At 39.9% G+C, this 18,322-nt stretch overlaps 1 protein-coding gene across 1 annotated transcript in view; it reads right to left on the reverse strand.

The window, feature by feature from the left end:
- Positions 1-9,877: 9,877 nt before the first annotated feature.
- MBOAT2 (membrane bound glycerophospholipid O-acyltransferase 2) overlaps positions 9,878-18,322 on the reverse strand; it is a 92,784-nt gene continuing 84,339 nt past the window's right edge. The window contains exons 11-13 of the mRNA XM_074153501.1: positions 13,371-13,503; positions 10,691-10,842; positions 9,878-10,100 (exon numbers count right to left, since the gene is read on the reverse strand). Coding sequence (XP_074009602.1) covers positions 9,878-10,100; positions 10,691-10,842; positions 13,371-13,503 — 508 coding nt within the window. The remainder of the gene's footprint in view (positions 10,101-10,690; positions 10,843-13,370; positions 13,504-18,322) is intronic.

The following is an 18,322-nucleotide window of genomic DNA, read 5'->3' on the forward strand; positions in this document are numbered from 1 at the left end:
ACACCCTCAGTCTCTACAGCTGCTATACCAAAAGCCCACCGATACCCTTTCGGGTCTTTGAAATACCCTCTCTTGAGGTAGTCTATGCCAAGGATGCACGGAGCATCTGGGCCAGTCACAATAGGATGCTTTTCCCATTTATTCTTATTCAAGCTCACTTCGGCCTCCAGTACAGTCAGTTCTTGAGATCCTCCTGTCACTCCTGCAATAGTGACTGATTCTGTCCCTCTATGATTCGATGGCATTAGGGTACACTGTGCACCAGTGTCCACCAGGGCTCTATACTTTCGTGGCTCTAATGTGCCAGGCCATCGAATCCACACAGTCCAATAAACTCGGTTATCCCTCTCCTCCTCCTGGCTGGAGGCAGGGCAACCCTAATGCTGAGGACAGCATCTCCAATTGCAAGGTGAGTTCCTGTCTGGACAGGGGCAGTGCATATTCTGAACTGGAGCAGCCATATTCATGTAACCATCCTTTCTTCTGTTTGCTTTACCTTGCAACTCAAGCACTCGTGCCTGCAGGGCTGAAGTAGGTTTTTTATCCCATCTCCTCATGTCCTCTCCATTATTGCAGAGGCAAAGCCACAGGAAACCTCGGAATGAGTCCTGTTTCCCTTTGGTTGGTCTCATAGGAGGGCGTTTTTTCTTAATGGCTGCAACTCTGCTCTTAACTGCAGCTTGGGTCTGAGCAGGCACCTCAGTCTGAGCTGCAACTTGGATCTGAGCAGGAGCTTGAGCCTGAGCTGCAACTTGAGCCTGAGCTGGAGAAGAGTAAGATTCTCTCCCAATCTCAGCAAGTTTTTCAAGCAGTTTGTGAAAAATTGTCTCGTTTTGCTCAACTATTGCCTTGGTCATTTTCTCTATTGTCTCATTCTGTGTCTTATTCTGTTCAGCCATCTTCTCAGTTTGTTCAGCCACTTTCTCAGTCAGGTTTTCTATTGCTGCAATACCGATGGGACGAGAGAGACTATCTTCATACTGTCGCACCCTATCAGCGACCTCATTTACAGTTGGTGTATCAGTATCAGACGCTCCCCAGACCATTGTTGACAAAGTGTGGGAATACACTGATGGTGCACTCTGCACAAACTTTTTCAACAAAGGTCGTTGACATGGCATTTCATCAGGATTTATAGTCACTTGCCAATCACCATAAATCACTTCTCGAATAGCCAGTTCTCTCAGGTATTTAATACCTTTCTCCATGCTGGTCCATTGCCTTGGACGGCTTTGGATATCATCCTTAAAGGGATATCTGCTCTTTACAGCTGATAACAGTCGCCTCCAGAGACTGAGAATCTCTGCCTTATTCCCAATCGCTTTATCAATACCTCCCTCTTTGGCCAGATTTCCCAGCTGGCTGGCTTCTCTACCATCTAAGTCTATGGAGTTAGCTCCACTGTCCCAGCATCGGAGCAACCAAGAGAGAAGTGGCTCCCCATCATGACGAGTAAAATCCTTCCTTAGATTTCGCAAATCCTTTAAAGACAAAGAGTTAATAATTACATCTACATCTGAGGCATCATCCTGTATCGAGGCTGGTTGAGAAGGACCCTCTCCCCTATCTACCTGAGAAGGGGCTGTTGACTGTGTTGTAAGAGGGTGCTTTCCTTTATCTACACCAGACGGACCCTGTCCTGCATCTTCATCAGAGGAACCCTCTCCCGAGCTCTCTAGCTTGGGCATGTCCTTGTCGTAAGGGGCAGGGGACGGAGCCAACCTCTTTTTCTGCTTCCTGGTCACCGGAGCAACTTGTGCCGGTTCTGCTGGCGCTGGGGGAGCGGCAGTGCTCGGTTTGGGAGCTGGAGCAGTGACAGCGCTGGCTGTCGGGGCCGGAGCAGCTGGTGCAGCTGCGGGCGGAGGAGGGGCTGGCGACGGAGATGCGGGGGGTGCGGGCGGCGGAGCCACTTTTACCGCCGGCTGCGGAGTGACCGGGGCCGGGACGGGCTGGGGCGTGGCTTTCGCCGGGGCCGGAGCCTTGGCTTGTGCCGGTGGCTGTGGGGGAGCAGCCGATGCCGTTGGCACCGGTGTCGGCGTGGCCTATGGCCGGTGCCGCTGGCTTGGCTTGGGCCGGGGCCGGGGCTTGGGCTGGTTCTGTTTGTGTCTGCACTGAGACTCTCGCTGGGGCAGCAACTGTTTGCGTCCCTGCTGTGACTGTCGCTGGGGCTGGAGGGGCAACGGTTTGCGTCCCTGCTGTGACTGTCGCTGGGGCTGGGGAAGTAACTGTTTGTGTCCCTGCTGTGGCTGTCACCGGGGCTGGGGGAGCAACTGTTTGCGTCCCTGCTGTGACTCTCGCTGGGGCTGGAGGGGCAACTGTTTGTGTTCCTGCTACGATTGTCACTGGGGCTGGGGGAGCAACTGTTTGTGTCTCTGTTGTTTGAGTAGCAAGGTTGCCTGTCACACGATGCTCATTCTGATACTCCTCTAGTCTAATAAGATCTAACGCCTGCAGCACATTCAGTGTCATAAGTATCAAAATCAGGCCCACATGACAGAGACAATCATAACAATCATTCTCTGTCCAGCCCGTAGGTTTTTCATCCCCTAATTCCGTTGGTATCACTTTGGGATAATCACTAAGAGGCAAGGTAAACTTTCCCCAGCGAAAATCGAAAGTGAGATTAGCAACAGAATCCATTATGCGATGCCCGAAACATGAAGATACCCTACCAAATGCAAATCTCAGATTATACACCTGAGCACCAGCCCACACCAACATAGCACGCCTATACCACCGCATCCAAACACAGAACAAATATAAACCTACCTCAATACAACAAGTCAATATGTCCACCCAGTTAAGGGTTGGTTCGGTTTTACTTCAAACCGGGACACCTTCATAGCAGAGTCCTAGTAGTCAAGTTTCAGAAAGAAAAAAATGCATATATGGGGTGCACATTTAGTCCTGCTTCTCTGGAATCGTCAATTAAATAAGCAGCTTGTTCAAAACATCGCTTTTCATTTGTTAGTTACATTGTTTCAATGTATCAAGCTAAAAACACCCAAGTTGTCATATTCAGAAATAGTGCACGAGGTAGCAATATGCTTCGAGGTGGATATTTTGAAGTTGCTTAAGTCCCTTTCCCAAGTAACAAGACGCTACACTTGAAATGCTATTTACCAGCTCTACTGGAAAATGATTATATAAATATATTTCTATAAAAGCTGTAGGCAACAAATGGGATAAAAGCAATTTTGAAATAGAATATTCCAAATAACATAGTGTAAGTGCATGCGTTGTAACGTTTAGTAATCTATACAGTAAAGGAGAAACCGCATTAAAATAATGTTGTTCTTTAGTGCTCATTAAAGACAGACAGACACCAAAGAATTTACAAAAACAAGGTCACTTTTTTTAAACTACAGTTTAATCAGATTTAAAGACACAAATTAGAAAAAAACATTTATAGGCAAGTTAAAAACACCTTTAAAACATAACAGCATGCTGCTTCTGCAGCACTGCTGAGACAAATTAGAAATAAGTAATTATTAAAATATCACAATCACAGTGTAACTAACAGTGGTATTTGCATTTTACCATACACCAACACTTAGTTTATGGATCTGTTGAAAAATAACACTTTTTAAAAAATATATATTTTGGAATAATAAAAATTAAATTCACCGACAATGCATTATATTCTGAACCAGGAAAGGCAAATTTAGGAATACTGTAGCTATCCACTTTTAGGGGTGTCTTCTCACCTTAAACATATGGGTAGTCGGAGGCGTAACTACTTCTGCATTGAGGTAAAACTATTCCCTTGAATGCGTAACCAAGGCAGGAAAGTTCCATGTTTTAAATTCTTAAATGGAATAACTTATTACAACATCTTTGAATAATGCTATATTTACCCATCTTACACTATTTTTCATTCAATACATTTCAAATGTTCTCTTCTAACTGATCTAGAACACATCTGAGGTCTGGGATTTAAGAGTAACTACCTAATTACTATTTTATCATTTTGACACCTTTGTCACAGTAAGACACATCAGCAGATTCTTCATAGAAATAGTCAACACCACTGGACAAAAGAAGGTACAAAGAAAAGATGTAAAGAGAACTGATAAACACATAGAAAGGCAAAATACGCGTAGGCAAATACTGCTTAACTTATTGTGACAAAAGATTGTTGCACCTTTAATACGTAGTGTTGCGCTCTTCTGATTACCTGTCTCTAGGCACCCTGTTCCTCTCTTATTTTGTTTCAGGTAACATCTTCCCAGTTTGGAAGCCTCATCCAACTACAGCGTGGACCACAGCTACCTGTTCATATGACATACTGTAGTGAAACCTAAATGAAAATCCAGCTTGGGGTATTCCTCCCTCAGAGAATGAAAGGATAAGGATTGTGCAGAGGTCTTTTGCCAAGAGGTTTGTTTGGAATAAGGTGTTGGACTGAATCACTATTATAAAAAGTTTCCTCCAAAAGTGGCCCTAATGCAGATTCCAGTCGTGTATCTGAAGTCAAATTTTGTATTCATAGCCTGCAGCAGAATATCCTCTAAGGGTTGGTTTTGCAACAGAGCGAAAGAAGCTCTTTCCACTTAAAGTCTAACCAAAGATTCTATTTTCACTTTAAGAAGCAGAAAGCTTAGTACTCTTGAGAATGGAGCCCAACAAGCCTTCAGCAGAGGTTGCATACAACTGGAGGGCTCAACACTAGTTTCATGGAAATATTGATATGGCCTATTTTAAGTATATTTATGCACACTATATGTAACTACAGTTTGTCAGTTCATAAAGTTTACACAATGTTTATATGGATATGTACATGGATTTAGACAATCTAAAAGTGTCTAAAACCAAAACCAGGCCAATGTCACTGGACACACAGCTAATGCACAGAAGAAAATGAAGTGGCAAAATTTACTTTTGCACATTTATATACCTAAAGTGAACAAAATTATGTTTTAAATATATAATGGGATGAAAATGGTTAAAGTTGATGGTTAGGTTTTGTAAAAAACATACAACAAGCTCACCTCAAAACAAGTTTTTAAGAAATTAAGTACTTCAGTACTTTTTTTTTTTTTCATTTAGTTTTGACCATAATAAGCAACTGTTGCAATATTTGCAGTTGTAACCTTGCAGGGTGACTTTGTGGATGCCTGGATTTCATGGTATTTGCAAAACGTCTAGGTTAAGACAGCAAACACATCAAAAATCCAGGCAGAGCGAGCACAGAGCAGCCTGGGTTGCAAGCAAGTAGACCCTCTGTCAAGCTCTGGATGTAAGGTTAAATCCCCCCAGAAACTCTGTGGCAAACCCTCTGGGCCACTGAAGCGACATGTTCTTACCAGAACCTGCTTCACCACCAGCTTTCCCACCATGACTGTGACGAGGATCAAGACCAACAGCACCAACTAGCTTAGATCCAAACAGATCTGGTAATCTAATGAGTAGGCTCAATTCACTATAGCATCTGCTTAGATTCTTATTCAGCATCGCATATAAATACTTGTTTAAGTACTTATAGCCAACTGATTTTTTAACAGGAAATTAAAAAATTTCTCCCAAGTGCTATTCTGAGTATTACTGGACCTAAATAAATACATAATGGTTAACGATGTAATGAAATCTTGTGATGAATCAGCACAGAACCAATGTATGTTTTTTATGCATAAAGTCTGCATCATATTTAAATCCTTAAATTTATTTCCATCTGTTTTTCTAAAACTGATCACTTTTCAACATAAATGGCAATATTTCCAAAGTTTCATTGAAAACAAAAAACTCTCAAACCTGATTTCAGAATTCAATGAGAATTACAAAGTGAAAGACTTAAGGGAAACGAAAGCCTAAATTCTTGTAACTTGTGCTTTTAAATTTCTTTATCATTCAAGGCCAACTTATAAAGTTGAGCATGTACAAGTTTACATGTAAGCAACAGTGAAACATTTGCAGGCAAACGTGAGGACACATTTGACCCTGTATTTAAACAAATTGTCAACAATTTGTTTGCAAAGCTTCTGAGAGAAAAATCCAGGCTCTGTTAAAATTACTTCTGATATGAATTTGACAGGTGGTGAGGATCTCATAAAGATCTCCTCTGCACCAGAGGACATTCTACCACTAATCAACACCATCAATAGAGGCACAACTTCTAGCGTGCATCCTGTCATACAAGCACAGCATCTATATTCACATTACTTGTTCCCATAGGGGAAGCAGAACAAGTCATTAAAGTGTAAAATTCTTCCAATAAATAATATACTATACTGGTAAAACTCATACCACAAGTCAGTGTAGAGCAGGGAATATACAAAGATCTCTTCATAAAGTCTTCTCGCTAAAGCGTGATTTGTTATCAAGAGCATACTGAAATGCATACTGATATTTTTACAGGGTAATGTATTCTAAAATGTCACCTATTACTGAAATCTTGTCTACATGTCAACTTAAGGAATGGCCATGGAAGAATAAGCTTCCTGGATAAGAAGGGCGTATCTGTAACTGTAAAGCTAACAAAGCCTTCCCAATCACAACAGTAGTAGGCACCACTGAAAGTACTCTTTAAATATATATTATATCTCTTTCATTAATACAGAATCATGAAGCTTTAAAAAAAAAAAAAAGTTACGCAAGCAAATAGTTACCATCAGGGTGACATTTACTAATTATCATTAACTTATTAAGTGCCTGAATGAATTGTTCACAATAGGCAAATATCTGAAAAGCACCGTAAAATTCTGAATGATATGTTGTATTTACTTTTCATAATGTGCTGCTCTGCAATACAGAAAACTGTTTTACCTTTTGGATACTCATTAGTTAATAAGGGAAAGAAGACTTAAATCCATGATTCCTTCACGCCCAAAATATTTCTAGGAAATTTATTTTCTACTCTTTCTCAGCAAGAGCAATAGTAAATCATCACCATCCTGTCAAATTCAGTATTATAAAATGATGTGTGTAACACCTGAAAATTACCTAAAGTGTCGGGACTGGCTGCTCTTGACTTTCTGACCGAATGGATAAAAAGGATCCAGTGCGATAGCAAGGCAGGCAACTAGTAAAGCAGAGGTAAAGCAACAACAACAAAACCCCAGTTTGACTAAAAACTTGAGGGTTTTTTTTGACTAAAAACTTGGGAGTGCTGCAATTAAAACATAAAACCTCTTTCCATAATTCATTTGCATAAAAAGCAGATTTTGGTTCAAAGTACTTTTATATTCAGCAATGACATTTAAAGGGCAAATTCTAGGACACTACACTTAAAAAATAAATTCTGTGCAGAACTAATTAATTGTCATGATTTTCTTGTATTGCAATTATTTAAGGGGTTCAGATCATGAAGACAAAAAGTAATTGTATTGCACGCAGACAGCAGTCACATCCAGTTTTGAAACCTGTATCTTGCCACTTGGGCCTGACTGAAGCATGTATATATTTTCTTAGCTGTTTTAACTTCCCCATATACAAACGTTCTGAAGAAAACTGTACTTGTGAATTCACCCACACTGAAGTATCAGCCTTTGCTATCCTAAACCTCCTTATTTTCTGGGAGTGCTTACACCTCTTTTTGTATTCCAAAACAAAGAATCAGTAAGCCTCCATCGCACACACAGGCCCGCATGCAAAACAAGAAAACAAGAGTAGCAAAACATTAAGAGGAAAAATGGCACATTAGATGTTGCACTGGCATCTAAAAGTGCTCGGTTGGGTAGATACGTAGATGGCACCACCAAGATGAACTTAAGTTCAACAGGAACAAAAGCTGAAAGAATCAACCCTAACTCTACTCACCCACCCAGAAATGTGCAATTCTCTTCGTTATTTTATGCAAACGTCTCTTCAAGAACAGAAAGTGGAAAAGTGTCTTTTCTGATTCTGTATCTACAGAGGGTAACCAAACATGAAGAAACTAGCTTGCCCTTACTTATAAACAACAGAAAAAAACATAATGCCATTTCAGACATATGACAACCACAAACCCACGTAAGGGGAGGTCTACTTGGGTAATCGAAGTAAGGACTTAGAAGTCAGATTATTTTCTTTTAAAGATAAAACAGCCGTCACTGAAACAACTCATCTAAACGGACTCATCCACTCTCATTCCATATTTAGTTCCCCCTTTTTAACTGTAGCTTAATTAATGCTAACCTACGTATACGGAACAGGTACGTTATCCTCATGGAGTTTTCAGCAAAGAGCCAAAGGCCAGAGACAGAACTATCAGACCAAGGAAACAACTCTGACCTGACTTGGGATCTGGTTTTTTAAGAGTAAACCAGCAGTGCTGTGACTATTTTTGCACGGTAGGATCCCCAAAGCTGAGGACCCTCATCGCACTTCTGGTACTAAGAATATTCACCCCACTAGTGCCAGATATTTGATTAAAAATGTAATGGTCAAAATATTGTGACAAATTTTTTCTCATTCATTTGTAGGTTATTAATCAACAAGCTGCATTATTTTTCTCCAGTAGTATTTTGTGTCAGTTTTAAAGCTAAAAAAACCCCCACGTGGATAAACAGTTTTGTGTTACTTAAAAAAATTATAAGAAAATACAGAATATAAGCAATTAAAACATAGCCCTTTAACAGTAGTACTCTAGCAGGGACCATCATCACAATAAATGGTCTGGAATAGATAAAATCACTGCATTATTCCCTTGACACACTTCCATAGTTCAGTCAGTCAGAAGGATTTCTTTCTTTCATTATGTTACCCACAAATATGACATGAATTTTGCATCTACAATTCTAGTTTAAAGAAAAAGCTTTCCCTCAAATTCATATACTTCTTTGGATAAAGGGCCATCAATTATCAAGCACACAGAAACTGGCAATGATAGCCATTTCACGTTTGACTACCTGTGCATTAGAGCTCAAGGTAATTTTGCTATTTTGTACTGAAAGCATCATCAACTAACTACTGTATGCCTGAAAACTCAAAACAGCTTTAAGCATCAAAAATCATTTTTGGTAAAATGGTTCTATTCTAGAACAAATATTTCTGGTATTTAAGGGTAAAAAACACGCTTTCATTGACATCCTAGTGCTTTCACATTGTCTTTTGTGTCCTATGGCTGCCTTTCCTTCTCTAGCTGCAAAGCCCACTTGGCAGTGTTTTTATTAATTGGTTTTAGGTACTTTAAAGTAAAAGAAACCTAGATTAGAGCTATTAAGCCCTGAAAAAAGGTGAATCTTCTGGTTGTTTATTTATTTTTTTTTAATGCATTCAGAAGGGCTATGTGTAATTATACTCTTTATTAAAGAAACCTAACTACAATTTGGCATCAGTAATGTTTACAGTTCTGTAATGTACTGTAATAGTTTGAGATACTTTAAGAAAACCCTCCAAATACTGAGATGCTTATTGCAATTCCCTTTTAAAGATTCAAAAGCCTTCTAATGACTTTGCATTTCCTAGTTTTATCTTCTTTATAGCATATGCTATTATATATTTGAAATATGCTTTCCACATAAAATCAAACTTGAAAATACCCACTTAGAAACAATATTTCAGTAAATAGAGGGTTTAAGGCAAGTCATTCATTTGGAAAAATTCATTTCCATTTGTTAATCCTAGATTGACACAATTTGATTCCACCCCATCAGTGCCTTGGGATACACAACGTACATTCAGCAAAGGGCACACATATGACCCTATGGACATACGTTGCAAGTCCTGAGTGCCCATTGAAATAATGGTAACATCTTCATATAAGGCGTGACCCACAGGGACATGGCATGGGAGGGGTTAATTTGTTTTGTTTCCAGTCTTGCTATTGTATGTGATTTTCCTAGGTAATGCATTCTTTTCTTACTAAACATCTTTGCAAACAAATACAAACCCCTTTAAAAGGTGCTAAAAATGGGTTTCTGAAAACATACAAAATATATTCATCATAGTATTTCCTCAATCACTGTTTTAATGCTTGATATCTGCAGGTTACTTCTTCTTTCTGACTGAAACTATTATTTGTTGTGGAATAACTGTTCTTTTGCAAAAGATTTTCATCTTCTAGTTTTTTGGACCACACAGGCTGGATGCTTTCGTGCTTTTTACTTCCTTTTTGAGTTCTTTTCAATGGAAATACCAACAACACCAGGATGCTGGCAATATGAAGACAGAAATAGCAGGAGCTAAAAAACAAACAAAAAGAAGAATTCAGTAAAACTCTGTCCAGTCTTACAGGATGCTTAAGGAATAAACTATCAAAACCTACTCACAGTAGTACATAAGACTTTTAAGTCAGGAAAACATTAATTTTTCCTTTTTAAGAAAAGTAATAAAGGGGAAATTAGAAATGAAGTCTTCCCCCAGAGTACTCAGTGCTGTAACAGAGATGTAACGTGAAGAGAAGTCTGCTTTCAACTATTTTTCACAAAAGTTACTTCGGGCAAGTCATTATCTTATATAGCATTACTTGCTATAAAATAGTTCAAGTGCATTTAGTAATCTCAAAGATACCCTCTGGTTTTGTTGTTGTTTTTTTTTTTTCCCCCTGCCCCAGGAAAAAGAATTCTATTACAACAGGAAAACGAGATCCCTTTATGGTTTCTCATACACAACAGAAACTATGTTCAAGCACTAGAGTAGAAATACAGTTTGCCCAGCTAACAAATAAATCTTATAATTATCACTAAAATAGTCTGAGAAATCTTATGCCACAGAAAAATACTTCTATTCCAAGTTAAAGACAAGAAAAAGGGGACAGGTAGAACGTGCTTACCTGTAAAAGGTGACAGAGGGTTTTACGGAGAGCAGTACAAATGGCACGACTGTGTAACTTATTGCTATTTGAGTTGCCATCCATGTTATAATATCATAACATAGTTTAACAGCAGGAGATTCAACAAAATAGTGTCTGATATTGTTTCTTATCTGAAAAAGCAGATGATAGCAAGTTATCTTAGGAATAAACTTTGAGAGCTATCTTACAGTATGGAGTTTGTTGCACTTCCACAAAATTCATAGGATGTATTTAAAAGCTACAGTTTGGTTAAGTATCTTTGAACTATTCAAAATACCCATCAACTTCAACAGGAGTCAGTTCAAGTTCCCTGCTTTTTAGGGCAGTGTGCTTCAACCAGCAAGGGAATGAAAGCATTTAAAAACTTAAGCAGAATTTAAGTAAATGAATCCCCCTCTAAACCCAATGTGACGTTGGACTACTTGTCTGATTGAGGCAGACATTCTATTCTATCAAGCTATTCTGTAAACAGAGTCTTGGAGTAAATGAAAACCAGAATGCTTCTGTTGAAAGCTTCTATATGGTGAGCTGTTTTCATATACTTGCTAGTAAGATGTATTTTAGGACAAGAAGGATATAAACCAGAATACACAAAGTATCAGTTCCAGTAAGATATTTCAGGAGTCTTAATAACAGCTACTTTGAAGCAGGACTGTTATCAAAGGGCTCAGTTTTCTATGCTGAGTCTTCTTTTGCTTGTAAAATTCTGTTCAAACAATGCAATACCAAAGGTATTTAAATAAGTCCAAACCCCACACAGGTTTGGGTTCAGTTTTACAAATCTATAATTAAAGACACCAGTAGATCTTCTCCCCTCCGTCCTCTGACTGAACTGTCATGCTTGCTCACACTCTTATTTGCTGACAAGGGCTCGATTCAGCCCCTGTGTAGCTCAGTATTGCGTTTGCCACCTTCCAATCACCCGCACTGAGGTAGTCCTCTCTGAAAAGCTGCACACCAAAGGACAGTTTAGCTTCTTCATCCTTCAGTTCCCTTACAACTCCTGCTTCTACAGAACGCATGGAGGGCTAACTTGTGCTGATTTCATTCTTTACGTTAAAAACCATTCTTTACCTTTCTTGTCCTTCTTACCCAAACTCCCCTGTAGGTATCACATTCCCATTCAGCCTTTGCTTAGTCAAGCTATGTAAAACAAGTCATTCCAGCCATCTACCCTTCATCCCAGTGTCTGCCATCTCCCCGCAGTTTTCTCCTATGGTCACGTTCAATGGCTAGTTCCCGAGTTCCGTAAAACTTGGATGAGGTTTCACAGAACTTCTTGTATAGAAATCTAGCAATTTAGGACTTGAAGGACAACTTTCAAGATAAATCTATAACTGCCCCTAGTAAACACCTGATTATGAAATGTGTAATGATTAAAGGGAGTAAAACTAGTTGAATACATGCTTAGACATGACAGGAGAAGAAAGTGTGGGCCACAGCTGCCAAACTTTGTGGTCGTAATAAAGGCTAGTAGAGTTAAATAATAAACATGCTAAAGCACGTCTAACATATCTTATCAGTTAATATTAAGTAACTGTTCATAAAGAAACTAACAATACTTTTACCTTGTAGCCTATTGATTGATACATATGAAGTGTGAATACAACGCAGCTTATTAGCAAAGCCCAAAGTGCAGTGAGCACTCCGATTTACGGGACTCACCTTACTGAGAGAACACAACTTTTACCTGTGAACTGTCCCTGATCTTTGGCTTTTGCACCAGTCCCTGGCTGAGAAATGTGATAAATGTCAAAAGTTCACTGTGACACAGTCTGGAAAGGAGAAGGGAGCTATACCTATTGTAAAGAAAGGAGTCAGTTCTGTCAAACAAGGACTATACCCACATCTTTGTGAAGAAAGAGGAGCATCTGTTTTATTACTGTTAGTAACAATCTAAATCTGAAGTACCACTTTCTCCTAGCTATTACAGCAACAAAGAGCAGTCTGCTTCATTTCTCATTGTCCTGGTTCTTTCGACAGAAAAGCGGTCCGTTACGCTGCTCTGAGTTGACAGCTCATTCCCCTTGAGTAACTGATAAACCTGCCTCTGTTCTTCCTCAGTTTTCTCAAGCAGGACTGAGAGATTTCTCAGCAGATTTGCCATACGGTTCTGACAGCAGCTGTAAAAGCTTGTTAATGTGACTGCACTTCCGGCTGGCCAATTTTGAGCAGTAATAGTGATGTGTATCTGCTGGTTGACGGGGAGCATTCTTTAGTTACCATCTCTACAATAGTACTGGACAGAAATTAGGGAGGGGGACAAACTCAAATACATAGCACTGACACCCCCCCCCCCCCCAAATTTTAAGCTAATGATAATTAGTGATAAAGTTGTTTTTAAAATGGTCTTAGATAACATCATCTTGTTTAGCATGGCATGATAACACATGATCAGTTAATACAGAGGAAGGCCTTCCACAAAAGATATGCCATAAAGATGTTACAGGCTGTGTACAGTCTTGCTTGCTTCTACTGACCAACCCCCTCCTTATCAATAACCATTCCCACCGCTCTCATAACTAAAGAAGTAAACAAAAAACTGTCAGAAAGACTGGTTGTGTGTCAACTCTAAATCACATCTTTGGACTACAGAACATGATCAGTTTTCTTTTACAGAACTGCCTATTGTTTAAGAAGATGCTTGGTTGGTACTTACAGCTCTTGCTGCTAGTGTCATTAGTACTCCTGTTAGAAATGTTAAATAATATCCTGGGTAAACTCCATGCCAAATGGCAGAGAGGATGAAGGTTTGGATCATTGGGCTGAAGGTGGCTCGCTCGTAGCACACTCTAGCAAGTCAAAGACAATTCAAGATAAATAACATGAGACACAGATCACCAACAATCTACCCAGTTATCATTTATACTTTTATCAGTTTCATTTCCAACACATCATTTGCAATGCAATTGCAGTTTACTATTATTTAATAATGTTGCCACTATATCATGACTTACAGGAAATACTTAAAGCTATTCACCACTCTTGATTTAATCCCTCGGTGCTAACCTATGCTCAGTGCCACCACATACGGTACTTATCTAGAGTGAAGTGACACAGAAGCATCCGAAGACAGGCGTTGGTGTTAATAAGGGATCTCGAGCCATCCAAGAATGTGTTTGAAAAGTTAAACTGGAAGGCACAGACTATCCCACAAACTCTTGCGATGAGTCAGGTATATATTTTTCATGAGGTGAAAGCTGCTTATAGGAGAAAGAAAAAAGTAACAACTACCTTCAATTTTGAGTAATAGAGAGACTACAGTTGAAAATGTATCTGTGTATGGCAATTAAGTGAGCATGATGAAGAAATTTTAACTAATGACTCTAGGGATGCGAGAACATCAAATAAGGACAGTGCTGGACTCTGCTATTTGAAAACTGAGACTCCGAATTATTAGGCAAGGTCCTACAGTAAGGAATTCTAGAAAGAAGGGGACACTGGAATCCAAGAAAAGTAGTTTCTAGAAGACAACATTAAATGACACAGTGACAAACCATCATGATGTGGAAGAATGATAGGAAACATGGGAAGGTCCTGATATGGCTTCATCAAGAGTTCTTTAATGTCTTTAATGATCTGAAAACCAAAAGCAATAGGAAATATGGAAACAGATGCACACTAACATGAAGCAAAAATATACAGCACAAGCATGCATGAACACAAATCTAAGGCTAACATACAAAAATGAATTTTAATTAAAAAGGGCCATAGACACCAATATGTAAAGAGGTTTTATAAACACATAGCAAGTAACAGAGAAGAGAATTCAAAGAGGAAGACAAGCTAATGATAGAGGGCTGAGACGTTCACTACTAGTGTAACTGCTTTACTACAACTTCCGTATATACCAAAGATTGCCGAGACCAAATGATACAGCCGATGTTAAAGAGCAGAAGGTAAAAAAAGGCAGGATCTGAATAGTGAAAGATCAAAAATGTATTTTGCTAATTCAGTTTATTCCAGTCAAATAGATGTTGTACGTTTTATCTCATGAGGTCTTCAGTGCGGGGTACCAGCAGAGCCTCCTCCCCTTGCCAACAGGCTTCATTAACAATGCCCATTAAGATGAGAACATGGGCGTAAGGAGGGCACAGGGGCACCCATGCGTAATACACAAATCTCCCTGAGGACATTTGCCATAACAGATCACCTTAAAGAGGAAAGCAACACTGGCCAGACTGAACAGGAACCAGGGAATTTCAAAGAGACTTTTGAAACGAAGAAGGTATCCGCCTAGAAAGTAGAAAAGCACTGGGAAAATTTGGAACAAGTCAGGGAGACATCTTGGAGCAAAATACTAGTCATCACAACCTGATCTGACACTGCCAGAAGTAACCCTACCAGCATCTTGACCTCCATCTCAGCCAAGACAGAGGATACTCCCTGGTAGAAACCGAGCAGACCGCATCCAGCCAGGAGACTGTCACTGCAGTGTGCGATCCACAGGGAGCAGTACCTCAGCCCTGTCAGCTGCTTGCATGTGAACTCATTACATGCTTTCCTAATTGGCATGTCAATCAGCAGGTTCACATAGAGCTGGAGCACCCACACCTCCCACAGGTGATGTATACGGGCAGGGGGCCCACACTTCCTGAAGGAGGTGGTTTTGTAACCCACATGTCCTTGGGAGCAGAGGCACGGTTTGCATGTAGCCACGTGTGTGCATGTGCTTTTTTGAACTCTTTGGCATGAGTTCCAAAAGGGTGTTTAGAAATTTGTTTATTAAGTCACAACACTAAGCACTTAGAAAACATCATCTGTTCTAGTACTGAGATTAATTCTGAATGCATATTTCACTGACTGATGGTTAATTATGTCTTGTTAATAAATTGATAAATAGCTTAAATCTTTATTTGGTTTAAACTACTTCAGCTAAGCAGATTTTCCTCTGCAAAGCATTCAGGAGCTAACAAAACTACCTAAATTAACAAATCAAATTTCATCTATATCAATGCAAGTTAGCTAAGATACATACTAGAAAATAAATCATCAGGCTTCAATTTCAAAGAGTTAAAAGTAAGCTTAAAAAATCCTCTATGGATTTGTCAATAATAAATTGTGTTGAAATGCTTCACTTGACATTCCTAACAGCAAACCCACAAAATACGGTCATCACAACAGGCTGAGAAAATCTATTCAAATATGGGTGGTTCAGGTTATCTATGATTTGCTCTAGAAGGGGGAAGATGCGTCAGCTGTTTGGCAAGGTACTCCCCTTGCCCTGGTTCTATACTTTCATTACTAGCTTGGGTGGGAGACTGAGAAGTGTATTTTTCCATCCTGCCTTCCCTTCCTTTTTTGGAGAGCGTGCAGGGTGGGGGAAATGAAGGAGATTGGCGTTATTTTCTTAACAGATAGAGTACTAGAATCCAAAATTATCTTGACACTCGAACGGTGTTCTGAAATCAACAAGATGGAGTCCAAATTCTAAAACATCTAAGAAAAGTGGAAGACACAAAACAGCACCCGTCCCTTTAACATTGCTGAAGAAGGGCAGCTGAGCATGAAAATGAATCAACATCATGAAACACTGAGCATCAGCTGAGCATGAATCAACACTAGATTGCTGCAAAAAGAAAACCCGATGTAATACAGTGATGTATTAGCAAGAATTTTTTAAAGAAAAAAAAAAAGGTAATTAATCCACTCAATGCATTTGACTCTGCCTGCAACAAGCCAGGGGAAGACCTTGGAGGTCTTAGCAGAAGTACTGCATCCCCTGTAAGATGACAAGAAGCCAGAAGAGAGCAACAAGAACCACAGAGGTTTTGCAAACGTGACCAAAGAAAAAAGAACTGGATGTTTTCTTTGGAAAAAACATGAACAGGCTGAGGAGGAACATAACAGCTTCCCCAGTCAGGAAACATTATCATGATATATATTGTTGATATACGCTACTATGCGGATATCTACTTTAGCTTGCATGCTTGTAACAGTAATGCCTTTGAACTGCTGTATTTTGTGATCTACATTAAGCGTTTATTAAACTCCTTTATGATCTTCAGATATCGACATTGGGACTGGAACATTTTAACATCTTTGTTGGTGACATGGACAGTGGGATTGAGTGCACCCTCAGCAGGTTTGCTGACGACACCAAGCTGTGTGGTCCAGTCAACACACTGGAGGGAAGGGATGCCATCCAGAGGGACGTGGACAGGCTGGAGAGGTGGGCCCAGCTGAACCTCATGAAGTTCAACAAGGCCAAGTGCAAGGTCCTGCACATGGGTTGGCACAATCCCATGCAGAATTACAGGCTGGATGGAGAATGGATTGAAAGCAGCCCTGAGAAGGACTTGGGGGTGCTGGTGGATGAAAAGCTGGGCGTGAGCCAGCAATGTGCACTCACAGCCCAGAAAGCCAACAGTACCCTGAGCTGCATCAAAAAAAGCATGGCCAGCAGGGTGAGGGAGGTGATTATGCCCTTCTACCCTGCTCTCCTGAGTCCCCACATGGAGTACTGCATCCAGCTCTGGGGCCCTCAACATAAGAAGGACATGGACCTGTTGGAGTGAGTCCAGAGAAGGGCCACCAAGATGATCAGAGGGCTGGAGCACCTCCCCTATGAAGACAGGCTGAGAGAGTTGGGGTTGTTCTGCTTGAAGAAGAGAAGGCTCTGGGGAAACCTTATAGCAGCTTTCCAGTACCTGAAGGGCACCTACAAGGAAGCTGGAGAGGGACTTTTTACAAAGGCATGTAGTTATAGGACAAGGAGTAATGGCTTCATACTGGAAGAGGGTAGATTTAGATTAGATATTAGGAAAAAAATTTTCACTAGGAGGGTGGTGAGGCACTGGGGAAGTGCCAGTCCCCTGGGGTTGCCCAGAGAAGTTGTGGGTGCCCCATCCCTGGAAGTGTTCAAATCCAGGCTGGATGGGGCTTTAAGCAACCTGGTCTCGTGGGAGGTGTCCCTGCCACTAGAAAGTAGTTCCCTGAAAAGAACAGAATGAATGCTGGCATCTGATATTTCGGTAGTTCATGTGAGAAAAATGCCTAAGATTTTAGATGCTCCCATAAATAGTAAACAGGTGAGGTATTAAAAGTGGATGCTTAAAGCAATACATGAACTTGTCCTCTAGTCACACATTGCAACTAATCCAATTATTGGTAATATAATATACACCTGGGCCAATATTTATGCCTCATATATAAGTATTAAAACAATCTTTTACTTGCAACAGATCTTTAAAGAAAACATCCACCCTTCTCCCTTTCACTGTGGCAAAATCGACATGTATTTAGTCTACCCTCAGATTGTTCTACACTTGTTCTTAAAAAATTTAAGAGCAATTAATCATTCTTGAATTGGACTTATTTTTTTTAAGAATATTTATTAGAGGAGATGCTTTAATTTTTCTTCACATCTTCTTTTAACGTCACCCTCAACAATTGATTTCCATTGTTTTTCAATTCCTTGCAGAACTGGACTCCTCTCCAGCAAAAGGACTTTTAGTTTAACATCATTCAATTTAGAAGCTTTGAAAGTTTGTTGGAACACAACCTTCTGCTATTAAGTTTTAATACCAATATAATTTCTGTTCTTGAACTAAATTAAAATGCATTTTAAAATGGCTTATTTGCCATATTAAATGATACATTTCAATACCT

This window comes from Numenius arquata, chromosome 9 (genome assembly GCF_964106895.1).
Source record: "Numenius arquata chromosome 9, bNumArq3.hap1.1, whole genome shotgun sequence".
NCBI classification, from domain to species: Eukaryota; Metazoa; Chordata; class Aves; order Charadriiformes; family Scolopacidae; genus Numenius; species Numenius arquata.